At 40.6% G+C, this 27,783-nt stretch overlaps 1 protein-coding gene across 1 annotated transcript; it reads left to right on the forward strand.

Annotated features, from left to right (window-relative positions):
- The first annotated feature begins 2,281 nt into the window (after positions 1-2,281).
- LOC138765304 (fibronectin type III domain-containing protein 7-like) lies at positions 2,282-18,165 on the forward strand. The gene is made up of 8 exons (XM_069942349.1): positions 2,282-2,561; positions 4,445-4,705; positions 6,209-6,487; positions 6,646-6,906; positions 12,119-12,379; positions 14,738-14,998; positions 17,678-17,938; positions 18,158-18,165. The coding sequence occupies exons 1-8, from the start codon at positions 2,282-2,284 to the stop codon at positions 18,163-18,165; spliced, it is 1,872 nt and encodes a 623-aa protein (XP_069798450.1).
- The last annotated feature ends 9,618 nt before the right edge of the window (positions 18,166-27,783 follow it).

Genomic DNA, 27,783 nt, shown 5'->3' on the forward strand with positions numbered 1-27,783 from the left:
ACTGGAGATTTACCTTGCTGACTGGCCAATGTGCATTCGTGTTCATATTCAATAACCAGCAGCAAGGTAAAATAAAAAATGACAAGATATTGAAGTGGAGAATTGAACTTTCTGCCTACAATTATGATATCTTGTACTGGCCCAGAAAACTTAATGAGCTCACAGATGCTCTATCCTACGGAACCTGTGCCAGCACACAAATTAACCACTTACAAGCCCTTCACAATGATCTCTGCCACCCTGAAGTCACCAGGTTCTTTCACTCTGTCAAAGCCCTCAATCTCCATCAAGGAGATCAGGACCATGACCAAAAAATGCCAGGTGTGACAGATTATGTTACATTTTATATTGTATATAGATATGTTTTAAAGGAGATAAATTGTGGGGTTTGTTTTAGTGTAGGTTACAGACAAACGCTTCACACCACAGATCTCATTTAAAACACTAGAGCTTTGCTCAAGCCAGACAGTTCAGGTTCTGAGTGCCTTTGCAAAAACTTTGAAGAATGCCTATAAGGACTTCACAAGTAGATGTTAATTGGACATGCTGTGGACTAATGTATTACTATTTTGGAAAGCAACAGATGAACAAACTCAGAAGATTGGGTCTGAATGCAGTTTGCTGCTCTTAGAGGGTCATGTGGTTTTCTTCCCCAAATGTTATGGGCCCAGAGGACCCCAAAACTCAGCAGCAATAGAAATTCACCAAAACAAATGGTTACTTAAACAAAAGTTGCTTTTAATTACCTTTAAAGATGAAAAGAAGATCAATCTCTAACTTATTACTATTAACTTAACTTAATCTTACTTAACCCCCTTCTAATTCTAAGTGCACATGTATGTAATGTGTGTGTCAGATCAGAAAAGTTCTTTGATCCACAGTCTAATCTCACTTTTCACTCCTCCAAGTTTGCCGGTATCAGACAATTTTTATACTGTGCACAGAATTTAACATTTATGAATTCCACCAGGCTTAGATGTTTGAAAGATTAATGATTGCCACTCAGGAAGGTTCTTCCCTGTTTTCAGAGAGAGATTTGTTGCTTGTTGGACACAAACTGATTCCTTCTGATCAGCCACTCCAGTGTCTTGCCGAAGAAACTTTCTCCATCAGGGTTTTCCAGATGATAACCTCTTTCTTTCAGGTCATCACAGAGTTCCTTTTCTATTTCCCTTATCTCAGGTGAAACATTATACAGCCAGCCATTTCCTCTTGTATTGATCTCAAGGGCTTTGACCAGGCTGATCTAAGGACTCACAGTCCATTTTCAAAATGGGGTTTTTCCACAAGCTAGCCAGATTGTCATGGTCCAGTCCCAGTTGCTGCTGCTGAACTGTAGAACTGAATTCTCTCTCTCTCTCGCTCGCTCGCTCTCTCTCAGAGAAAACCACATGACCCTCTTAGAACAGCAAACTGCATTCAGACTGACTGCAGTGCTAGACCCAATCTTCCGAGTCCATTCATTTGTTGCTTTCCAAAACAATAATCCATTACTCCACAGCATGTCCAATTAACACCAATTTGTGAAGTCTCAAAAGGCATTCTTCAAAGTTTTTGCAAAGGTACCCAGAGCCTGGATTGTCTGGCTTGAGCAGAGCTCCATCATTTTAAATGAGATCTGTTTTGTGAAGTATTTGTTTGTGACCTACACTAAAACAACCCCCACAACTTATCTCATTTAAAACATATCTATAAACAATATAAAATAGAACATAATCCATCACACAGGTCTGTACTGAGTGCAAACCACACTTCTACCAGACAGACTAGTTGAGTGCAGTTGATAAAGGCCACCCACCCCCTTTGAATGTCTTGAGTGTAGACTTCCTCGCCTCCTCAGATCACAATATGTACTTTCTCAATGTCATTGATGGGTACTCGCATTTTCCATTCGCTATCCATGCCCAGGCATGACAGCTGCCACAGTCATAAAGGCCCTACACAGTCTGTTCATCCTGTTTGGCTTCCCCAGCTATATTCATAGTGATGGGGAATCCATCTTCATGAGCGACAAGCTGCGCTGGTATTTTCTGGCCAGAGGCATTGCCGTAAGCAGCATCACTAGGTACAACCCATGAGGGAACAAGTTGGTGGAAAGGGAAAATGCCACAATCTGGAAGGCCACCCTCCTAGCCCTGCTGTCTAGAGGTCCTTCCTGTCTCCTGCTGGCAAGAGCTCCTCCCTGAGGGGCTCCACTTGATAAGGTCACTCCTATGTACTCACCAATGTCACACCACATGAGCAAATATTTTCATTTCCAAAGAAATTTGCTATAGGAACCATGCTGCCAGCATGGCAGACTTCCCCAGGGCTGGTCCTACTCCGGAAACATGTAAGGAGTCACAAATCCAACCCATTGGTCGAAAGGGTCTATCTCCTCCGCACTAATCCCCAATATGCCTATGTGGCATACCCTGATGGGTACGAAGACACAGTCTCTATTAGGGATCTGGTGCCCTCAGGGGCTACGGAAACCATTTTTGATCACCCTGCACCCCTTTCACCTCTCACCATCCATGATGCACTGGAACCATGGCAGGTTACCCCAGCCCCAACTGATGGCAAGCCAGATTTGAAGCGGCGCACCCACATAACTAACGCTGACGACTGCATACAAGCACCCTAGACTGTTCAGGACTCCAACACTGCATCGCAGCCACAGCCAGTACTATGATGGTCACAGTGGCAAATCAGACTACTTGAGAGACAACTTGTGATTGTATCTAATGCACTTCACCCCACCAGACTCTTTTTAAAAACAAAGGGTGAATGAGATAAACCACTATTTGTATAGTTATCTGTCAGGGCACACCCATTAGTTGGCTGTACCTGTGGTTCAACCCACAGACTCCTAAATAAAGGTGACTGTTCCACACACCCCCCCCCCCCCCACACCTTTAGCTCAGGGCAGTCGACCAGCATGGACATGCCTCCATTCTATTGTGAATAAAAGCCTGTCAATTTTGCATAATTTCCAGTCTTTTGGAGTTATTGATGGTGCATCAGTTTATGAGACACAATTTGTTATTAAGAAATTTCCTTTGACCGAGTTGAAAGCTCCTGAATAAATCAGTGAATAATCAGTGTTAAACCATGAGGAAGCAAGTTCTTTTAGTTTGCAAGTCATGGAAGATGAGGCTTGGTATCTTTTATCACTTTACTACCTAATGTTTCATTTAATTTTCTTGGTTAATTTTCTAAATTAAACACCCTTCATATCAGATGGGAGGATTTCCATACCACTACTACAAATGTAGCAGGGAAAGAATCCATCTTCACCTGTCTCGACTCCTGTTTTGAGTCTCTTTCAGGAAACAACATGCAGTTTTATTTTCCATTTGTTTTCAAATCCCTTCTGCTAATTCCCCTGGAACAGCCTTTAACTGGAATAAATGCAAATTGCATCTCACCTACGAAGTGCATCCTGGGATACTTCACAGGCACATCATAAATAGAATAGGTTGTCAAATTATGCAAGGTTCCCTTAATTGAGGCATATTACAGCCTCATTCTCCAGTGAGCAGCTCCCTGTAGACATACTCCTGTAGTTCTGAGTTTGTCGTCTTCCATAGTTTGATATCAGAGACCTGAAACATGATGCAGCCAAATGTCACAAGCAGGATGAAAAGGCTGAGTAAATCACAGACGCTGTCTTGAAGAGAAATAATTGGTTCTTAAACTGTGACAGAGAATGGGTAACTTAAAAATAAAATAGCCTAGCATCAGTTGCAGGTGAAATTGTTCCCAACCCATTTCATTTCAACAAATGAAAATGGTCTGGAACAGCTGAGGATCAGGGCACCATGGTCAGTGCTGTGGTTATTGCAATGCTATTACAGCACCAACGACCTGGGTTCGAATCCATTGCTGTCTGTAAGGAATTTGTCTGTTCCTCTGTCTGTGTAAATTTTCTCCAGGTATTCTGGTTTTCTCCCATATTCCAAAGACATATGTGGCTAGTAGGTTAATTAGACACAAAGGTGACACATCCACCCTATTAAGAAATGTATCAGGATTTAGGTGACGATTAGCAATAGCAACTGCAATATTAAATGTAGTTGTAAATGTGATAACATTTTTATAATAATATTATGAATAATGTATAACATAAAATATTTGCAGAAGATATACATTTCAGCATCTGAAAGGTATTGATCGAAATGTGGCAACATATCTCCTTACAAGGAGGACAGGGCTTGCTGGTGTATGTATCAGGAGGTCATGTTTCTGTTTATTAATGAGAGACTGACAATAAGCTTAAAGGAATTTTCATGATTATTATGTTTAGAATAGGTAACTGTATGTGGTTACATTAGCAGAGATGTTTTTCATTTCGATAATCAGTGTTGAAATTTAACAGTGACTGACTACTCTCCAATGAAAAACAACTAAGAGAAAAGCTTCAATATACCACATCATTCTAAATAATTCTTCTTTTCTCCAGCACCCTGCACGCCATCAAATGTTCATACTCAGTTAGACTGTGATACAAATGAAGCAAATATTATATGGGATAAAGATGATGGTGCAATTAATTATATCGTCTCTGCCAATGGAGGTGATGGAACTCAAACAACATGTGCCTCAGTGCACACAAACTGCTGGCTATCAGACCTGAAGTGTGGCCAAATGTACACTGCAACTATTATTGCCTCAAGTTACATGTGCAACAGTTCTCGAAGCACTCCTGTTAAAATTGAGACAGGTAATTGCCATATTGTGTGGATAAACTAAAGATTTACCTTTGCAATAACCATAACTATTGAAGAACATTGGAGGTTTTATATTTCAAATTGAATGAAACAAATAATGAATGTGAACTTACAATATAAAATATGATATGATGTGCAAGTTTCCTTGAACAAGTTGATGTACAAGTTATTGATGCATATTCCCCTATCTGCCCCCTCTGCCTTCCACAGAGACCCCTTCCTTTGCGACTCCCTTGTCCATTCCTCCCTCCCCACCAATTGTCCCATTGGTACCTACCCCTGTGACTGTAGGAGATGCTCCACCTATGCCCATACCTCCTCCCTCACTACCAAACAATGAAGCAACATTTCACTTGTGAATCTGCAAGGGTCATCTTCTGCGTTCCTTTTGTGGTCTCCTCTACATCAGAGAGATTGGGTGCAAACTTGGAGATCACTTTGTTGAGTACCTTGGCTCTGTCCACCGCATTAGTGAGGAACTCCCAGTGGCCACCCATTTCAATTCTCTATCCCATTCCCTTGCCAACATGTCTGTCCATGGTCTCATGTACTGCCAGACTGAGACCACCTGTAAATTGGAGGAACAACACTTCATCTTCCATCTGGGTACCTGGAACTGGATGGCATTAACATTGACTTCTCTGGTTTTCATTAATTCCCCCCCCCCACCCCACTTCCTTCCCTATCGTCTTTCCCCAGCTCTGTCTCTCTCTGTCTCCTTTCACACAGCTAAAATCAAATCTCACTTCTCCTCATCATATCCAATGAACACCTTTTGTTGGACTGGACTCTTCCCCCAGCCAGCACTGACTCTATTCTGATATTTCCTTTTTTTTGCTTATTATTTGTTTATTTCTTGTAGAATGTCTCAGGTCCGAAACATCGGCAATATACTGTATCTTTATCTCGTATAGATGACTGGCTGAGTTCCTCCAGCATTTAGGTGTGTTTTTAGTATAAGTTGCCTCAACTAGCTAGAAAGAATACATGAAAATCATTTGAATACTGCAGTGATCTGTCTAGAGGCTATCTTGATGGTTAGGGAGTAGGGTCATGGGATCTACCTCCTGAGGGAGTAGGCTCATGGGATCTACCACCTGAAGCCGAGTTCTCACTCCAACTTGGGACAGCTGTGGTGAGGTCTTGGAGTCCACTGGGGCCATGAAATATGAATGCTGCTGGGGGATAGCACTTCGAGCAAATGATGGACTGGATCAAGCTCAATATGGCACACACACATTATCTACCTTTTTCAATGATGTTATTCATTGTAATAGAGAGTAAATATCCTGTTGGTTATGACCGATAATTGGCCTTCTGTACTAATATCTCTGAGTATAGCCTGATGTTCGTTCATTGCAGAACTGTGGAACATTTTACTGTGTTAATGGTGTTATGTGAATGAAAGTTATTGTATTTACAGGAAGTCTGATCTTAATTGCCTACTTTAGTTGGAACCAAAATATACATATCTTTCATTTTCTCTCTCTTTATAGCTCCATGCATTCCACAGAGTGTGAATGCTCAGCTGGATTGTGGCACAAAGACTGCTTCAGTATCATGGTATTCCAGTCCTGGAGCACTTTCATACATAGCTTCAGCCACAGGAACCAATGGGTTATCATACAGTTGTAACACACAACAAACTAACTGTGAAATCAGAGAGTTGTCATGTAGCCAAGACTATACCGTGTCTGTGAAAGCACTCAATGAAAATTGTGAAAGTAACCAAACCATGGGTCTTTTAGTGTTTACAAATACAAACTCAAGCACAGGTAAATGTTACAGGCCAATTTTTAGCTCTTATGTTATCATTTGCTACTAATTTACTTTGGGAAATATTGAGATGTATTGCAATCAATGTTAGGGAAGTGTTTTGTAATTACCTTTTGGATTTATCTGTGCCATTTTTCTTTTGCATGTTGAAATGCAGCAGAGTGCCTGCCAAGGAATGTCACTAGCACTTTGAACTGTGAGAACAACGTCCTTGAGGTGTCCTGGTCCGCCAATGCCATAGCGGGATTATACGTCATTACTGCAGAAGGAAGTGATGGGCATATTACTTCACTCAGCACTACAGAAATCAGCTGTCAATTCCAATACCTGCGATGTGGCCAATTGTATAAGATAATCATCCGTGCAGCAAGCAATGAGTGCAAAGGTTCCAGGGGCTCACACTTGTGGACTGAAACAGGTTCTGAGAATGTTTATAACTGTTGCCTTAATTAATACTAATCATACTTTGACACACATTTCATTGTTTCTTTGGTTAAGATCACAGGGTGTGGCAATTTCAGGAACTTGCTCTTTTCCTCACTTCCCTGACAGTTTTTTTCTGCTCAAAATTTTTGATTGGGAGGAAGTCTGGATTTTAAAGAAAGTTTATGTGGTCAGGACTAGAAATAAAGTGGGTTGAATTTAATTGTTTTATTGTACATATCACATATATTAAGCTACAATAAAAAGCTTTGTTTTGAGTGATATCCAGGCAAGTCAAATCATGGAGCAAATAACAAATTACTAACACAACAGAGAAGGAGGTAATGTTATTGAAGGTCAAATGGTGCAGGGTATACAGAAAAGTATAAGACCCGTGCAGGGTATAGAGAGAGGTACAGTTAAAAACAGTGCAAGGCATTGTCTTTTTCCAGTGAGAGATTCATTTGAGAGTTGAATATCAGCAGGAAAAGAACCATCCATGAACCTGGAGGTTCATGTTTCCATGTATCTTCTGGAATGGTGGATTAGTATCAGTGAGGTATGGGCAGTAGGATTGAAGGGTTAGAGAATCAGATGAGATTGGGCTAGTGGATTTGGTAAATTGATGAAAAAGAATCAGAATCAGGTTTATTGTCATGACATGTCATGAAATTTGTTGTTTTGCCACATGTATTGTGCATTACAGGTGCAAAATTGCTTAAATTATGATTTGGTAAATACAATATTTAAAACTAAATAATTAGTGCAAAAAGAGAAAAACGTAAAGTAGGGTCTATAAGTTAATTCTCCATTCAGAAATCTGATGGCGGAGGGGAAGAAGCAATTTTTGTAATGTTGGGTGGGCGTCTTCAGGCTCCTGTGCCATCTTGCTGATGGTAGCAGTGAGGAAAGCGATGGCCTAAACTAATGCCCATCATGGAACTGGCTGAGTGACGCACTATCAAAAACTCCAAAGACCAGAACTTACCTGACTGATAGGCTTTTATTACCAAAAACAGAAGACACGTCTCCTATTGCTGACACAAGACCCAAGCTTGTTCTGGGGGAGGGGTTAGGCATTGCCACCTTTATTAGGGGAATCAATGGGAAGGAGCCAGGGGTACAATCAGCAAGGGGCAGGTCAACCATATATGTACAAACAGTAATACAATAGTTCCAACACATTCATCCCTCCCCTCTCCCCTTTTAGAAAAATTCTGGTGGGGTGAAGTGGGTTCATGCCCATCACAAGTTCAGTCTGTCTGGTGCTTGCCGAAGCGCTCCATGCAATCAGATCCCTCCTGTGCACCGCCACCAATGCCACCCCACATGAAAGGTCGTTTCCCTTCCCCAGGAAGTCCGCATCAGGGACCACACTGCCATCCTGGTGTCATTGTTGATTTTACCCTGCTGCTTGTTGTTGAACATGAAGGTGACTGATACTACCTCAATGATGGCCTGGGCCTCCTCCTTGATAGAGGAATGTCAAATCTTGGGGCCTTGGAGGGTGCGGGAGAAAAATGCTACAGGTCTGCCCGTCTGGTTAAGTGTGGCGGCCAGGGCAAAGTTTGACGCATCGCTCTCCACCTGGAATAGGATGGATTCGTCCTTGGCAATATCGCCTTTGATGCAGTTGAAGGCCTCCTAGGCCTCTGGTAACAGGGGAAAGGAGGTGGCTTTTACAAGGGGGGGGCGGCCTTATCCTCATAGTTTGGGACCCACTGCGCATAATAGGAGAAAAACCCCAGGCACCTTTTCAGGGCCTTGAGGCTCTGGGGAAGTGACAGCTTCAACAGGGGTGCATGCAGTCAGGATTGGGGCTAATAACTCTGTTCTCCATGACTCAGTGAGTATAGCCAGGTGTATGTGCGGAATACACATTTATCCTTATTGTAGGTGAGATTACGAGTTTTGGCTGTGTGGAGGAATGTCTGGAGTTTGGCGTCGTGGTCTTGCAGGTTGTGGCCTCAGACAATTACATTGTCAGTAGGGGAATGTGGCCAGGAGCCCATGCTCATCCACCATTCCCTCTGGAAGATGGAGACTCCATTGGTGATTCTGAAGAGGATCCTCAGGAAGTGGTAGAGGCTTCGAACACAGTGAACTGGCGATCCTCTGGGCAGATAGGGAGCTGGTGGTATCCTGACTTCAAGTCAATGGTTGAAGATACCCAATATCGGGTGATTTGATTTACCATGTCAGATATGCGGGGGAGGGGTACACATCCAGTTGTGTAACCTGTCAATGGTTTGACTGTATTTGATAACCATTTGGAGTTTTTCCAACTCTAAACCACCACTACCTGGGCTCTTCAGGGGCTGGTACTGGGTTCAATGATCCCCTTGGTCAGGAGCCATCTCACCTCTGATTTGCTAAAGGCCCTGTCCCAAGCACTGTACTGTCTGTTGTTGGTGGCAATAGGCTTACAGTTGGGAGTGAGGTTGGCGAACAGAGGTGGGGGTGTACTTGGAGGATGGAGAGGCCACAGGTCACGGACAGTGGACAGGTTGCGAGTTACTGGTTGGATGCGTTCAGAGGGGAAGGCGGGCAGTTTAAAAACTGTTGGTTGTAAACTGTAAGGTGTGGATGGGGCCCATCATATTCCATCGTGATGTTTTTGAGGTGGCACTGAAAGTCCGACCCCAGTAGTATGAGCACATAGAATTGTGGCATCTCAAGCAGTTTAAAATTTTTGTACTTTGTGCTATGGACAGCATCACAATGCAGCTACCGTGAATCTCTGCCGAATGGGATTGAGAGGGCAGGGAGACTCTGTGACTCGTTGGTATCACTATGAGGGTGTCAACGTGTCATGGTAGATAAAGCTCTCCATGTTTCTACTATCGAATAGGCAGCCTGTCTTGCGCCCATTTACGTCTATGTCCATAGATGAGCTGACGAGCTGTTTTGGTCAAGAATGACCAAGGCTTCATTGCAGCATCATTGTTTGTTCCGTTTTACCGACTCATGGTCTTGTAAGATGGCAGCGCAGAAGCATTGCTGTCTAATCCACCATACTGGCTCGTGGTCTAGTAAGATGGCAACCTCCAAGATGGCTGCACACGTGGTACTGTTGCTCGTCGAGAGTGATGTCATTCGAGATGGTGGCGGCCCCTACTGCCTGCACATGGCACTGCTCGGGTTAGAAGGTTGTTTAGATTTGCATACCTTCGTGGGGTGTCCTTTCTTCCTGCAGCCAGAACAGAGCACGTCCTTCACCGGGCAGCGGTTCCTGGGGTGCTTCTGCTGACCACAAAAGTAGCACTTCGGGTATTTGTCGGCCCCGGTGGTGGCAATCAGGTCAGATTGTGGGGCAGTCTGCGATCTTACATCCCGCATTCCCAGCCGTATTATCGGATGAGAAGAAGGAGTCCATGTTGTGGAAGGCTACTTCTAGGGTTTTAGAATAAAACTGATGCACTATCAATAGTTCCAATGACTAGAAGCTACCTGATTTATTACCATAAGCTGGTGGCTCATCTCATGTTGCTGACCCAAGACCCAAGCTTGTTCCGGGGGAGGGGTTATGGCATTGCCGCCTTTATTGGGGAATCAAGGGGGAAGAGCTACAGGTACAATCAGAAAGGGGCGGGCCAGCCATATATGTGTAAACAGTAATACAGTGGTTCCACCACACTGAGTTTACAACCCTCTGTACACTTTTCCTGTCCTGTGCATTGGCTCCTCCATATCAGACAGTGATGGATTAGGATCAGTGGAGTACCCACCTGTAGAAATATGCAAAAATCTTTGATGACATACCAAACCTCCTAAAACTCCAAACAAAATATAGCTGCTGGCGGGCCTAATTCATGATGCATTGACATAATGGACCCAGGATAAATCTTCAGAGATGTTGACACCCAGGAATTTGATGTTCCTTACCTTCTCCACTGCTGACCCCTGCATGAGGACTGGTTTATGTTCTCCTGATTTCCCCTTCCAGGTTGATTGATTGATTGATTGATTGATTGTCCACAATCAATTCCTTAATTTTACTAGCATTGAGTGCAAGGCTGTTGTTCTGATACCATTCAACTAGCTGGTCTATCTCACTCCTGTTCACTTCTTCATTGCCGTCTGTGATTCTGCCAACAACTATGGTGTCATCAGCAAATTTGTAGATGAAATTTGAAATGTGATCAGGCCATGGATTTGAGCAAGGAATTCTGTAGATTAGGTCAGTGATTTGGGGGGGGGCGGGGGGGAGAGGATTTGTGTGAGTGGAATCTGGAGGTGAGTTTAAGCTGGGGTGTCTACAGATGGCCTCAGGCCAGGTATACTATTGGTACAGTGGAATGTTAGCTGTAAGAAATCAAAGGTATTCAGTTGTTAGAGGGTCTCCAGCATGTACATAGCCAAGGATGAGAGGTGGATGAAGGGTGACAATATGGTGGGGTTGGATTACCCCATATATGTTTAATTTTCATGTGCCAAGCATTTCCATGGAAATTGGATCAAATTGTTCTTTGTGTGGTGTTTATATGTTTTTCTTGTGACTGTGTGGATGGTTTCTCCCTGGTGCTCCACTTTCCATCTACATGACAAAGGCAGGCTGGTAAATTAATTGCCAAGGCCAATTGCCCCTTTTGTAAGTGGGCAACGTAGAAACAGTTACTTCTTTGCAGAAACATTACCTGTAAAAATTCTCAACACATTCAACATCAATAAAAGTCAAAATGTCACTTTTCTGAGGGGAGGAAAGTTTAGGGAAGATGTCAGGGATAAGTATTTTGTACACAGAGAGGAGTGGGCACTGGGAATGCATTACCAAGATGGCTGGTACAGTAGAGACATTTTAAAAACTCAGGCACATGGATACAAGAGAAATAGAGGGTTGTGGATGTAGTTAGGGAAGGTTTAGTTTGATGAGTAAGTTTCTGTAGGTTGGCATATCATCGTGGGACTGTACTGTTCTGTCATTTTCTATGTTTGCTAAAAAAAAATTAACATCCAAAATTAATAGATTTTGCTGAGTGCAAAGAAAAATTGAAAACAAAATCTCCAAGTCCAACTAAAAATTATTATATTTCTAAAATTAATGGTGAAAATGTAACATTTTAATTACAAAAGGTGGCAGAGAGATTTATCCTGGAAAGGACTGAAATATGGAAGAGTTAGTTATAATATTTTATTAAGGTAAATTTGATTAATGAAATTAGAGGTAATATTTTGCCAATTAAAATATGTTTATGTTTTCAATGTAGCACCCTGTGTCCCTTCCAATGTCACTGCAAGTATAGATTGCAAAGTAAATTCAGCCATTCTTTCCTGGAGTAAGAGTGAAGGTGCAGCGTCCTATATTGCAAAAGTGATAAATCAGAGTGGAAAAGTTTACTGGTGCAACACATCAACTACATATTGTGAAACTAAAATACTGCATTGTGGTCACAATTACAATGTATCTGTCCAGGCCATAAATGTGAAATGTAACAGTAAACAAAGTGACCCTTTTGAAATCCAATCAGGTAATAAATGTATTTCTCTATTGTATATTAAAATATACACTTGTTTGAAGATGATTTTCTGAAGATGTAATCAGTATATTAGACAGACATTGTACAATTTTCAGGTGGTGATAAACTGCCTGTGTCTCTTTCTTACCTGGTCATTAAGTTTGCACTTGTGCACATTCTTCAATGAGAATGTGGTGAAATATATTCCAAGATCATAAGTTGTAGGAGCAGAAGTAGACCCATTGAATATGCTCCACTATTCTAATCATGAGCTGATCCATCCTCCCACAGCCCCACTCCTGGTTTTCTCCCCGTAACCCCTGACTCATCAAATACCTGTCAATCTCTGTCTTAAGTACACTCAATGACCTGGCTTCCACAGCCACCTGTTGCAACAATTTCCACAGAGTCACTAAAGAAATTTTTCTGCATCTCTGTTTTAAATTGACACCCTTTTTTCATGAAGTTGTATCATTTGGTCCTAAACACCCCTACCCTGCGAAACATTCTTGCCGTATCACCTGTGTCCAGGCCTTTCAGCATTCAAAATGCTTCTGAGGGTCTCCTCATCCTTCAGTATTCTAAAAAGTGCAGTCCAAGAGCTGATAAGCATTCCTCATATTATAACCTTTACACTCCTTCCTGCAATCATCTCACATGTGGAAAAACAATTCTCCTCAGATTAATACTTAATGGCAGACTCTTTTTGTCCCTCCTCACAGATTTTTCGTGGCTATTTCCATTGGTTCCTCAAGCCCCCTTTTCTTTTGAATATTCTCATCCTTGTGTTTCAATTATGTGAATAGCTTTAGGACTCTTGAGGTATTTCTTGGTACTTTTCTGATTCCACTGACAGCTGGAACTCAGGACCATTACACGAACTTCCGGCAGTTCCTACTTCAAACACTTATGCTGGAGAATTTGCTTGCTAGATATTGTGACTCCATTTATGTCAATGGAAAGGAAGGGCTGCAAAGGACCTGGTTGATATTAAATAATTTAGAATAGGTTTTTAGTCAATAATGTTCACATTAAGGTTTTTATTGCCTTTACTTTTAACATTAATTTTTATTGGTGAAATTTCTTGTTGATTATTTTTGCTTCAGATGTGTCTGCCTCAGAGGGTTGTGAATTCTTAATTGATGAATATAATCAAAGCTAAGTGTGATTGATTCAGTACTTCACTGACTGGCAAACTGTAACTCATAAGTCATTTAGTTCAGGAATATTTTCATGACTAATATAAAATACAACCTGTGGTTTCGGTTGTTGGTATTTTTCAGCACCATGTGCCACCAGAGAATGTTGGAGCTCGTATGACTTGTGGATCAGGTACAGCAATGGTTTCATGGAGTCAGGAGAGTGAAGCATTGCTATACATTGCAATTGCAGAGGGAAGCAGTGGCCACACAGAGTTCTATACCACTACAAATGGGAAATGCAAAATGTATGACTTGGAGTGTGGACAGCGATACGTTATCACTGTAACTGCACAAGGCTATTCATGCAAGAGCACACCAAGTCACAGCTTCAAGCTCTACATAGGAGGTTTTCAGTAGATGTGTGTCACCAAATTAATGTCATAGAAACTAAATACTTTGACAAAATCTGGATGATCTGTTGTTGATATGAACAATTCAAATTGAAATTAAATGGTGTCAATGTGCAAACAGATAATCCAATATTCCACAGAATAAGTCATTCTTATAGACTGAGGGAATATTACTGAAATGCAAATGATGATGAGTTGACTAATAGGTATATATTGTAATAGTAAAATTGTGGTTTACAAGCTCAGTGGTTAGAGCAAAGGTCTTGTAAACCAGAGGTTGTGAGTTCAATCCTCACTGGGGCCTCATTTCTGTGAGGAGCGCTGAACAAAGTGCTAGACAAAGTTAAAGAATTCCATGTATGTTACATTCCAAATGTAGCATTATGTGACAATAATGGAACCTTTACCTTTAAAGCAATGACCTCCAGTTGTCATCTCTTCTGATCAGAGAAATTAATTCTTCCTATTTATCTGTGTCTTCTATAAACTTGATTTGCCTGGGAAGTGAAGTGTGCAAATTCTGTTTGACATGCATCAATATATTTAATTATGTTATTGTTGTTACAACATAATAATAGCATAACATTCTGCCCATATTAAGACTCATTCGATTCAAAATCTTTCAAATATTTTTCCATTTAATTCCAATCAATTGGTCCACTGCAGACTTCTAATTTATTGCTTATGAATTTTGTTATAAGGACAAGTTGCAATGGAGTTGTTCTTTTGTAAATTTATTTATCCTTGAAGAATTTGAAAATGGACACATAGTAAATTCTGACATCCATTTTAATTTTAATTTTCAATCTTATTTTCAGTCCCTTGTACCCCACAGAATGTCAAAGTGCAATTGAATTGCAAAGAGAATACAGCATTGGTGTTGTGGGACTACAGTAAAGGAGCTCTGTGGTACACTGTCTTTGCAGAAGAAGCTGATGGGAACATTATGTTGTGCAGAACATCAGAAACATCATGTAGAACACCCTCATTACTCTGTGGCCAGTTATTTTCTGTGTACGTTGTTGCATCTGACAGGACTTGCAACCGCTCTACGAGTTCAGTGGTTAAAATTCAGACAGGTAACATTGTTTTATTGACTTGTGACACCCTACATTCCAGAAAATAAATAATTTTCCATCATGTTTTATTTGTTTATTAGAGAGCAATTATGTCATAGCATATGGAACAGTCCCTTCAGCTGACCAAGTTGGAGTTCTGGATTAGTCACATTTTCCTACATTTGACCATTAGGCACTTCCTATCCATATATCTGTCCAAATGTCTTTTGAACATCACATTGTACCCATTTCTATAATTTCCTTAAGCAGCTCATTCCAGATACGGACCATCTTCCTAAAGAAATAGTTGCCTCTTAGGTTCCTTTTAAATCACTCCTCTCTTATCATAAATCTATGCCATCTAGTTCTAGAATTATCTACCTTGGGAAAAAGATACTGATACCATACAGAAGAGTAGAAGAAAGTTGTTTGCAGTTTAGTATTGATGCATCAATAATATTTGAGCAGATTGCAGTAATTTGACATGAGATTTTAATAATGTAATGTATTCAAATAACATATTGCTCCAATCTGATTAGTTCAGTTAGCTTATTCTATTCAAATCAAATTTTGCTATTCTTCAAGTTTTTAAATTTAAATTTTTTACCTTTTTTAATAATTTTTTAAAAATTTTGAAATACAGTCTTGTGTGCTGCCCAATTGCACCCAATTGACCTATAATCCCCAGTATGGTGGGAGAAAACTGGAGCCCCTGGAGAAAACCCACGCAGACATGAGAAGAATGTATAAACTCTTTACGGACAGCGCGGCATTCAAACCCTGATCCCAATTGCTGGCATTGTAACAGCATTGCATTAACTGCTACACTAACTCTGCCACCCCTGTAATGATGAAGAAGAACTTTGTCTGCTGATAACTGCTGCAGCTTCAGGCCTTCTTGTTGTTACATGCCCGCTTGGCTGCTTGATGTCAGTCATTCATGCACAAAAATCAAAATTCCCTGATGTTTTAAGGTCAGCTCGTGCTACCAATGTAAGCACAGAATGTAACAAGAAATTCTTATTATGTGTGTGCCAGCTCTTTGTTTGTTAGTCCCATCCCTTTCTTTGCTTGTCATATTGTTATTTGTCCCTTAAAGATTGCAATGACCTCAGTTTAAATCATTGGTAATTTATTGCTTTGATACTTTGACATATGATCAGTAGCTCAGTGATTGGATTTGACATATTGGAGAAGTATGTTTTATTATTTATACAAAGTTCAATATGTCTATGCATTAGCAATTGTTTCATCATCATTTTTTACAGCCCCACTATTACCTGTTAGCTATCAGATAGAGAGCATATGCGATACACTTGATGGCATAAGAAAAAGTTTTGTCTGCCACTTTCAGGTCTTAGTGGTCTTTATTTTCATCCATTGTTGTGGCTCTGTATATATTTATTTTAAGCATGAGTATATTTTGTCTCATTTAATCAGTAGAACCTATTTCTGTGTTCTACCTCTCATCAATGGTACTTCCATGGACCATGATAACAGGACCTTTCTCCTCCCTTTCCAAATTCCTATGCAGGTTAGATGAAATGTCCATACCCAGGTTACACAGTATTTGGTACTCTTTCTTTTTGAAAATTTAATTTATCATTGTATCAATACAAAAGAAATTCAATAATGTAACATTAATCATTTAGTCATACATAGTGATACAATAAAAAGGACTTTTAAATTTTTCTCCCCAACCCCCCCCCCACCCCTCCCAAAAGAAAGAAAAAAAGGAAAAGGAAAGAACACCTATTAGTATTTGGTACTCTTGATCCTTATTACAGAGAATAGTATCTAATCCCCTGACCATTTATTATCACTACTGTCAGACATAAGTGGATGATGATTATCAAACTGATTTTGAATTGATTTTCATCCATTAACATACATAAGCCACTGATGCAGGGAGACTGGGGAATGAAGACACAGTGCTGCTCTGAAGGGTTCAACTGCCCAATCCTAATGCCGCCAGCTCTGTACAAGCCTTAAACAGCCTGCTAAAGGAGCCAGCGGTGTTTATAAGTAAAATCCTGCAACAGTGGAAGTCTGTGCCCAAGATGGTAATGCCTGAGTTCACGAGGGTTTGCAGACTCTGGGGAGAACACTCTAGTTGAGAAGGAGAAGCAGAAGAGACAACCTTACAAGATGGTGACAACAGCGGAGGACCAGCGAAGGGCTCAACAGCATACAGGCTGCAGATGAATTTAAGCTCAGGGAACCCTCACGGGCTGGGGATGCTGGAGTTACCTGGTATTGGAGTTGGGATTGGAGAGGGTACTGAGGGCAAAATGGGCTCCTGGCGGTCTGGACCTGGAGCACAGATTGCCAATGAATTGAACAGGAATCTGTGTGGTTGCAGAAGCACTGGAGGCGAATCCACAGACACTAGTGATTCTGAAGGAATTCTCTTCTGCTTCACTTTCTCTCTTACTGTAAGGGGCGTCACTAAGTGACATGAATGGTGATTGACTGCCTTACGGCAGGCAGAAGGCAATTTCATGTAATGTTACATGACAATAAAGGAATAATGTTAAAAGCATTTAGCTTTTCATTTTAACTACTACTTCTCATGCCAATGGCAATAATCACATGGAATTTATTTTAAGCTTCTTTGGTTGACATTTTTAGATAACTATGCTTGATTTTCAGTAAAATTCTGATAATATCTTTATTCATATGTTTCTCCAATAATTTTAGCTCCCTGCAGCCCCCAGAATACCAGTGCTCATTTGGACTGTGACACACACACAACATCAGTGTGGTGGGAGCAGAGTGATGGTGCCGCGTTCTACACTGCCATAGCAGAAGGAATGGAAGGAGACAGGTACTCGTGCAATGCAACAGAAGCAAACTGTGAGATCATGGGGCTCCCGTGTGGCCAGATGTACAATATAACTGTGTTAGCAATGGACGAGAACTACACCAGTTTACCAAGTCCAGCTTTTGAAATTGAAACAGGTAAGTTGAGGTTTTTAATGAAAGCACTAAAGTGCATAAAATATAAGAATGATGTGAATTATTATATCATTAAACCCTGTGCATCAATAATAATAAATTGTATTTTCTTTATTGATAATTCAAGCAAGTTTTTGATATAAACTCATCTACTCTAGTGTTAATCCTATCAAGTAAAGATCAAGATTGTAGGCCTCTATTGCATAATTCATTTTTTTTCAGTACTGTGATATAATTTCTTCTAACTTTCTCCCTTGTACAGTCCCTTGTATCCCACAGAATGTGGTAGCTCACATCAGCTGTGAAAATAACACTGTGTCTGCATTTTGGGATCCCAGTAATGGCTCAGAGACATATTTTGTGACAGCACAAGGAACCAATGGCCATTGGGGCTCCTGCAGTTCAACAGGCACTGAATGTGAGATCTCTGACGTTTATTGTGGCCTGAACTATTATATAACTGTTCAGGCAAACCGTATGGGCTGTAATAGTTCACAAAGCCATGCTTTAATCATTAAAACAGGTAATTTCAGGAAACACATATAACAATAAATTCTGTCCACATTCTGTGAAATTGTCTCTTTTATATCTTACCGTTACATGGTTCAGTAATTGTACTTAGGTTCAATTTTTTATTTGCAGTACCATGTGTCCCCCAGAATGTTGACGCTCACATCGACTGTGATGATGGACATATGTCAGTCTCCTGGGGGTTCAGTAAAGGAGCAATATCATACATTGCTACTGCAGAAGGAAGCAACATGCAGCAATGCAGCACCAATGATACACTGTGTGATATCACTGACCTGTACTGTGGAGAGACCTACACTGTCACAGTCCATGCGCACGATGACATGTGTGACACAACTAAAAGTCCTTCCATCACAAGGAGAACAGGTAACTGGGGAAATGCAACTTCCCTGAATCACTCATTTCTCTGTCAATCGTGCTACCTTAATTTTTGCACCAGCCAAAATACTGTTAGTCAGAAAAACTTACAAAGACATTTGTCTGAAGATTTTCATGAAGAACATTAAAAATCCTGAAAGGATTTGGCCCTTTGAGTCTGATTTGGCATAAGCAGGATCATCACTGATCTATCTCAATGCAATATCTGCATTATCCCCCCTTGATTTCTTTCATATTATTGGCTTCTAGCTGAATGAATTCAGTAACTTAGACTCCACCACCTCTGGATGTGGACAATTCCATAGTTTCACCACACTCTGCATGAAGATAGCTCACTTATCGTAGTCCTAAATGGCCTTCCCTTTGTTCCGAGGCTTGGGTTCTAAATTTCTCAGTTGAAGGAAGCATCCTTTCTGCATCCAAACTGTCAAGCCTCAATTTTGTAATTTAAATGAAATCTCTTCTCATTTTTCTTAACTAGAGAAAATAGGCTAAGTTCCATCCCAGGAACCAGTCTTATGAACCTTGATTGCACTTATTCTGTGACAGTATTTATTTTTTAGGTACATCATATTCAGGGTGTGGCCTCACCAAGCCCCTATTTAATTGCAGAAATTAAATAAACAACTCCTGAAGTTTACCTGCTGCTCAACAACTGCTCTTTTTCTTCCTTTCCTTTTTCAGTTTCGTGCATCCCACAGAATCTGGATGTGCAGCTGGACTGTGACACAAATGATGCTTCAGTGCTGTGGAGCCACACGAGAGGTGCAGTGTCTTACTCTGCAACAGCAGAAGGAAGTGATGGGCACACAGTGTCCTGTGAGACATCCAAGAGAGAATGTCAGTTAACTGAGCTACACTGTGGACAGATGTATAATTTAACTCTGACAGCACTGGACGGAGTGTGTGACAACTCACAAAGCCCCCTGTTTGTGTTCAACACTGGTAAGACTGTTATAAAGAATTGCATGATTTAAAATCTGGCCAACCAATCCATTCATTCTATATAGGTACTTGTTTGAAGATTTTGCACTGCATGAAAATTGGAGGACTTTTTCCTTAGGTTTAAATCTGATCTTGTTAAGTTACATGCATAGGATTTCTATCTTCAGACTTCAAGACCAAACTCCTGGAAAGTCCTGCTAGCTGATTTCCAATCTCTATGTGCCTCATCAACAGCTTGTTCACCATTCTATGTGCTGATCCATAAATTTCCTGCACATATATATTAACATGCTTTTCTAGTCCTTTTTTTCCAACGTCAAGTGGCTTTGCACCTTGGTTAGCCAACGCATCACTATCAAGACTGCTCTTTCAAACATTCTGGCGCTGCCAGAGCTGCTGTAAGGGCTGCACTGACACCTATGTGGAGCCTCAAGAGTGGAGAGTGCAGACTCAGCACTGCTCTGAAGGGTTCAACTGCCGAGTTTATGCCATCGGCTCTGTACAGACATTAAACTAAAATCCTGCAACCACGGGTCTGTGCCCAAGATGACAGCGCCTATACTCAGCAGTGAACATGAGTGTTGCAAACTCCGGGGAGCAGCACACTGGCACAGAGCACCAGAAGCTGGGGAGCACCCTCCATTGACAAGGAGAAGCAGTGGAGTTGACTCTTTTGGACCAATGAGGGGCTCAGGGAACCAGGTATTGGAGCCAGGGTTCGAGGGGGTGTTGAGAGCTAGAAAATCTCCCAAAAAGCCTCAGGCACTGAAGGCTTCTTGATTGTGTTGGAGGTTTAGATCTGGAGCTCACGTTGCTGGTTGATCGAACAGGAGTCTTTGCAGCTGCAGAGGTTGTAGAAGCACTGGATGCGAATCCACAGATACACAGTGACTCTGAAGAGACTCTCTTTTGCTTCTCTTTCTCTCTTACTGTAAGAGGTGCAGGGCGACACCAATGGGGGCACTTTATTTGCCTTACAGCAGGCAGAAAACAGTTTCATGTAATATTACATGTTCTGTACTATTACATGACAATAAAAGAATTGAATCTTGTAGTCCCTAAAATCCTGCATTTCATCCTTCTATTTGCTGAAGCCCACACGGATTCCATTTTTTGCTCTTGTTTTGTGTCTGTTTTTTTAAATATTCTACAATGCAATATTTGAGAGAAGCATTGATGATTTCTGTAAACTGTATGTACCAGCATTGGCTTAATCTGCAATTGGTTGACCTGAATTCTGATCTTTAAAATGATAAATAAAAGTCTTGGTAATTTGTAAAAGTAATCCATTTGATTGATCTGAAATAATTGGATGTCCAATTGTTAAGTGAAACATGTATAACAAAATTTAAGATGGACGAATGTTGGCTTGAATTATACAAACCACCCCCCCACCCCAATAGGGGGATTCTTTGTTGAAATTTAATTTTTCTACAACTCAGACACATACACTTCTGCTTTTCTTCTCCCTGCCAAATTCTTTTACCAGTAGTTGTAAAACTTCTTTTTTTTTTCAGCTTTGGGGGTTGGGGGGGGTGGTGCTCTTTTTGTCATCATATGAAACTTCTCGAGGGGAATGCTATTATCATGGTCTATGAGTCCACTTATATAACTTTGGAAATATAACCATATACAGCACAGAACAGGCCAGTTTGGCCCTACTAGTCCATGCCAGAACAAATCCCCACCCTCCTCGTCCCACTGACCAGCACCTGGTCCATACCCCTCCAATCCTCTCCCCTCCATGTAATTATCCAGTCTTTCCTTAAATGTAAATAATGTCCTTGCTTCAACCACGTCTGTCGGAAGCTCATTCCACATCCCCACCACCCTTTGCATAAAGAAATTTCCCCTCATGTTCCCCTTATAATTTTCCCCCTGCAATAGGCCTCTGGTTTGAATATCCCCCACTCTTAATTGAAAAAGCCTATCCACGTTGACTCTCTCTGACCTTTTTAAAATCTTGAACACCTCCATCAAATTCCCCCTCAATTTTCTACACTCCAGAGAAAAAAGCCCCAGGCTGCTCAACCTTTCTCTGTAACTCAAACCCTGACATCCTGTCAACATTCTCGTGAACCTTCTCTGCACTCTCTCTATTTTGTTTATATCCTTCCTATAATTCGGTGACCAAAACTGCACACAGTATTCCAAATTTGGCCTCACCAATGCCTTGTACAATTTCAACATAACATCCCAACTCTTGAATTCAATACTCCGATTTATGAAGGCCAACATTCCAAATGCCTTCTTCACCACACCATCTACCTGAGTATCAACTTTGAGGGTACTATTTACCATAACTCCTAAATCCCTTTGTTGCTCTGCACTCCTCAATTGTCTACCATTCAATGACCATGCACTCCTGTCACATTTTATAATGATGATCCTTGATGCACATGAAGACATCATTGCTATTACAATGAGAGTAGGATTAAGAGTGCTCCAGGGCAAAGTGAGTCTTTGTGATTCAGAAGTACTTGTGTTTTTGGACTGTGTCAGCCCAGAAAAGATTATGACCCCTGATTGCTGATTGGAGTCCCTGAAAATACTATTCAACTTCCTTTTGACTTGTTAACCATCCTTTCTCTTTATGATCTCACCAGGCATTCACCCTGACTCAACAGCTTTTCTCCCAACCAACAGTTGGTGGCCCCTCCACCAATGATTGCCAATACTTTACTGTTACCTCAATGTTACCTCAACTTCACAGAAGGATCAGTATAGAGAAAGAACCAAAGACTTGTTGATCCAAACCAAGGCTTTTATTAACTAAAAGACTGGAGCATATCACATGTAGGTCAACCAGTCCAGATGACCTGGTCTGGCTAGGAGCAATCCTTTAAGACCTGCCAGTAGGCGTGGCTATGCTCTCAGCCAATCACAGTCATCCTACACTACCATCTGAACATATACACATTGGTGATCGAATCTGTACTATCACAATCAGTTCATTCTCACCCATGTGGTATTATTCCCATTGGACCCAGTCCTGGCTTTGAACATCCCTGTTTACCTTTGTGCTCACTGCAAAGGTAGAGATCACAGGAGGACAAGTTCAAAGTGGGAGCACTTAACACTTTGGGTAATTGTAGCTGCCAAATTCTTAAGTATGATGTGCAACCAATGGAGTCATAGTTAGAATAACATATTTCTTTGGGTACTGGTGCATCTTTAGGCCAATGAATACCATTACACGTTGGAACTTTGAATTTCTATAACAGGTTGATATGATTAACTGGCGCAGAGAACAAAAAATGTTCAGAAGTCACTGTTGTAAATATTTCAAACAGTGCACCACAGTACATGTCATAATAATGAAGTGTAAATTTGCATGAATGATTAATTTTAAATGCATTCTTCAATGACACTGGTGATATTTTTTCACATTAGAAAACTATTTACTTTCAAAAGGGGACTTTCCTGCTTTAAAAACAGCAGGGATTTTCTTTCTTGACAATTCTTTGGAATCAAATATATGGTATTGAAATTAAATCAAAGACTTCCAACTGTGTGGATTTGTGCTCAAGATACTCTTTCATAGGTCATAATCAGTTTGTGTTTTGCAGCTCCTTGTGCACCCAAGTATGTTTCCACCCATCTGAACTGTGACACAAAGAGTGTGTCAGTGAGCTGGGAGTATAGTGATGGTGCAATGCAGTACCTTGTAAATGCAGAAGGACAAGATGGACACACATCACTATGTCGCACAACATGGACAAAGTGTGATTCAATGGACCTGCACTGCAGTCAAACGTATTCATTAACTGTGACAGCAATGGATGGTTCCTGTCAAAGTATAAGTACCGTTATTGAAACTGAAACAGGTACGATTTCTAAAGATTTTTTGGATTTGTGGGAAATGCAGCAATTGTAAATACTTCTCTGAGATCTAAAGTTGCGCCAAGAGTTGTTCTTTGAATATAGGAAAAGTAGCTGATCACAAGACAATTAATATAGCCATTGTACAGAATTGTCTTATTGCTCCTCAGGTACAACATGAGTGGCATTTTGTAATCATTCCCTGTGAAGAGCCTCATTTGCTAGTAGCTGAAATTTAGCTTTAGATGTCCATTTACTAAGTTCGTTACACTGAAAATGTATCTTTGAAATTTCATTAAAAACCGTTCCTGAGATGGTGTATTCACAGATCAGAAGGTGGTCCTAATCCCAAATACTGCTTCTTTATTGACTTCCTCTCTTCATAACATAGGAAGTGAGGATGTTGCCTGATGAATTACACAGTGTTCATTTCCATTCTCTCAGCAAGTGAAGCTGCTGTACCTATAGCAAACAAGATCTAGATACAGGAAATTCACAATGGGCTGAAAAATGCCTTTTTTCGAAAAGGCTAATTTTTTAAATTTTAATTTCAAACTATTTATTTGGCATTCAATTCATTTTTGAGGAAAAAAGCAATGCTAGAATTCTTTTGAATTATGAGGTTAAATGGCCAGTAAGACAGGGAGCTTACGTAAAGGAGATGGGATCCAATGCATCCAGCAGGATCAAAACAATTTTACAAGGGCATTTCTTGTTCATTTTCTTAAGGGCCTAATCATAATTTACCATTCACGATGAATTGAATGTCTCTAAATGGTGATCTAGTTACAGCAATACCATTGGAGATCTCTTCATAACGAGTATATTTTCTGAATTCATTAATCAAAAAAACCATTCCCTCTGCTTCCAACTCTGCAGATGCCTGATCTGTTGAGTATTTCTAACATTTTATGTTTCAGATTTCTTTTTTTCAAATTCATTCAATAATTTTGGAATTCAACAGAGAGAATGGACTCAAGGGGCTGAATGACTCATTTCTCTCCCAATTTTATATTTGTCCTGTTGAAATGCAGCACTGATACCAATAATTTGTTACATTTATCTTTCCTCACCTCCAAAAGCCCCGTGTCCCCCTCAGAACGTACAAGCTGACTGTGATGCTGTCATTGCGTTTGTAACATGGGAGCCGAGTAATCTCACAGTGTGGTACACTGCAACAGCTGAGGGGAGTGATGGGCACACAGCCACCTGCACCACATCTGAAACAAGCTGTCTAATCCCAGATCTTCACTGCAGCCAAGTATACAGCATCTCAGTGCTCGCGTTTGGTGAAACCTGCAGCAGCCTCCAAAGCTCCAGCTATGAAATTCAGACAGGTAATGTGGAAGGAGAGAAGTTTTGTATAACACCATTCATCTCCTCAGGATATCTTGAGATCAGTTGATGTGCTGCCAGTTTACATTCATAGACCATGGCAGTAAGCCCTTGAAAGGAACATAAGCTGAACAAGGTTGATATGGCTTTTGCGTTGGAAGGTGAATTATGCTCAGTGCAACATCCTGTTCCTCTCCAGAAAAGAGTTCTTGGAATATTTGAACAGAACAGACATGGCCCTGAATAAAAGTCTCTTTGGAAATACAGATCTGATCAAGGATCTCACACTCTCAGTACAACGTTAACCCATCAACTGGAGTCATGAAGCAGGCAGCTAGTGCTTGGAAAATGGTGGGAATCAACTGAGTGTATCTCTTAGTGAGGTTTCTGACCTTTGTAGGGCTACACAAGGCTATAACTAGATTTCTGAAGTGGCACCATCAAACTGTTAATTGGGGTCTGATAATGCACTTCTGGCTGCCGATACTGGAGTGAATGGGTAAAATGGGGGCCATGCTCACTCTGGCAAACATCAAGTCACTGTCCAATTAAACTGGACTGCAAAGGGGAGTTATCCATTATATTTGTAGAGATTGTCAGAGTAGAACTACTGTTTATCATACCGAAGGGTGGTGAATATATGAATCAAGCTATGTGAGGAAGCTCTAGAGGTGGGTACAATATGACATTTAGAAGACCTTTGGAAGGGTACATGGATAGGGAATGTTTGGAGGGATATGAGGTAGGAAGGATTTAGTATTTTGTTTTTGGTAGGAATATATAGGTTAGCATATCATCAAAGACCGACAGGCCTGTACTGTGCTGTAATGTTCTATATTCTTTGTTCTATGCAGCAGTATCATGGAACTCATCCAATTAACCATTATTTTGAAGTGCAAAATATCTAAAGATGAGCCAAACAAATCTGAGATATAGAACATCTGTCAAAGAGAAAAGGAGCTAGAAACATCTATCCTGCCAGCATAAATGAATGTGTGCCCACTTCTGCCCCAAAGCCACCATCTTGTAGGGTTTTGTGATGGCCCTGTTATTAGTGGAAGCACAGCAGGCCTACAATCTACTGATTTAATCTTTAAGCAATCCAGAACATAGCGACTTCACTAAACACAATAGATATCTACAATAACCTGAGGATTTGGAGATTAGTATTATATCCATATCTGAAGTCATTAAAGTAAAGAGCCAGAGAGAATCGTGGGAGAATTAGCACTTAAACTGGCAGAAAGCCATGGTAAACCAGTCATTACTGGGACTTTTGGAGCTGTAAAGCAGACAACTGGATTGACAGGAAAAAGGGATGATTTTGTAATCCTTTTCATTCAGTAGATTTTAATGTTTATTTTTCCTTTTTAAAGCATCATGTGCCCCTGATGAAATCATTTCCAATGTGGATTGTAACTCCAATAGAGTGGTAGTTTCATGGGCAAGGTCTAATGCAACGATCTCGTATGATATAACTGCAGAAGGAACTGATGGACATACACACTCACACAACACAACAGAGACACGCTATGAAATGCTGGATTTACACTGTGGACAGTCCTATAACATAACCGTTACAACACTGAGTTATGGTCGGCGCAGTATTTCAAGTACTTCCATCCAAATCCAAACTGGTAATTAATCTTCTAATTTTACCTTAATTGTTCATATTTATGGATAATTATGTAATAAATGGCATTCACTTGTATTTTATACATAGCACCATGCATTCCTGAGAATCTAACAGCTGAGCTGAATTGTGATTTGAATACAATATCCTTCTGGTGGGATGAGACTGATGGAGCAAAGTTATACACTGTGACCATTCGAGACAGGCAAAGAGTCACGGCTTTATTCAACACAAGTGATGCAAGCGCTCAAATCCAAAACCTACAGTGTGGTGAATATTACACAATCTCTGTTCTAGCAACAGATGACATCTGCAGGAGCCCTCAAAGTGCAGTGGTGAATGTACATGCAGGTATCACTCAATGTAACATCTTAAAACATGAACTCTTACATTCTACAGACAATATGTAAAGGTCCTGTGTTTTTTTTTCATCCAGTTGCTCTCTTTGTTAAGTGGATTTCTCCATATATTGCAGTATTCTTGGCAATTGGCTCTTTGGAAAATTTGCATTGTTTGTTATGATGCTTATGGTTTCAGAAAGATAGCTATGTCTCACAGCTGTTATGCACAGAAGGAGCACAGTTCTAATTTTATGCTAGCCATTTGTGTGCAGTTACATTTACATTAAATTTGTTTTAATTTGAAATTCACTCTGCATTATAAAGTGACAATTACCAGAGTAATTCAATCATGCACTGTTTATTTGGACTCACACTTGTTGTTGATCCAATTTTCTTACATCCATTTTAACTTTCAATCTTATTTTCAGTTGCTTGTGACCCACAGAATGTCAAAGTACAACTGGATTGTGACCTCAATACAGCACTGGTGTTGTGGGATGAGAGTAAGGGAGCTCTGGAGTACACTGCCATTGTAGAAGGAGTTGATGGGAGCATTGTGTCATGTAGCACAACAGAAACATCATGTAGAACACCCCTGCTACGTTGCAGCCAATTATATTTCATATATGTTGTAGCATCTGACAGCACTTGTAACCAATCTCTGAGTACAATGGTTGAAATTCAGACAGGTAACTAATCAATGATGTGGCATGTACTGCTGAAAAGTAAACTTGCAGTATTTTCTATTAACCAGAAATGCACTGTAGTGTTTTGCTGTATCGTACTGTGTAAAAATGTCAATAATTCCTAGCGCTTCAGTCATCCAAATGATTTGAATGTTTCATTGAGTTTATAATCTCAAT

This window comes from Narcine bancroftii, chromosome 5 (assembly GCF_036971445.1).
Source record: "Narcine bancroftii isolate sNarBan1 chromosome 5, sNarBan1.hap1, whole genome shotgun sequence".
Lineage (NCBI taxonomy): Eukaryota > Metazoa > Chordata > Chondrichthyes > Torpediniformes > Narcinidae > Narcine > Narcine bancroftii.

Coding starts and splice junctions, on each gene's coding strand:
- LOC138765304 (XM_069942349.1), top strand. CDS start 2,282: ATGCTGCCAGCATGGCAGACTTCCCCAGGGCTGGTCCTACTCCGGAAA. Junction 2,562..4,444: donor TACCCCAGCCCCAACTGATG/GCAAGCCAGATT, acceptor TCTTTTCTCCAG/CACCCTGCACGCCATCAAAT. Junction 6,907..12,118: donor ACACTTGTGGACTGAAACAG/GTTCTGAGAATG, acceptor TTTTCAATGTAG/CACCCTGTGTCCCTTCCAAT.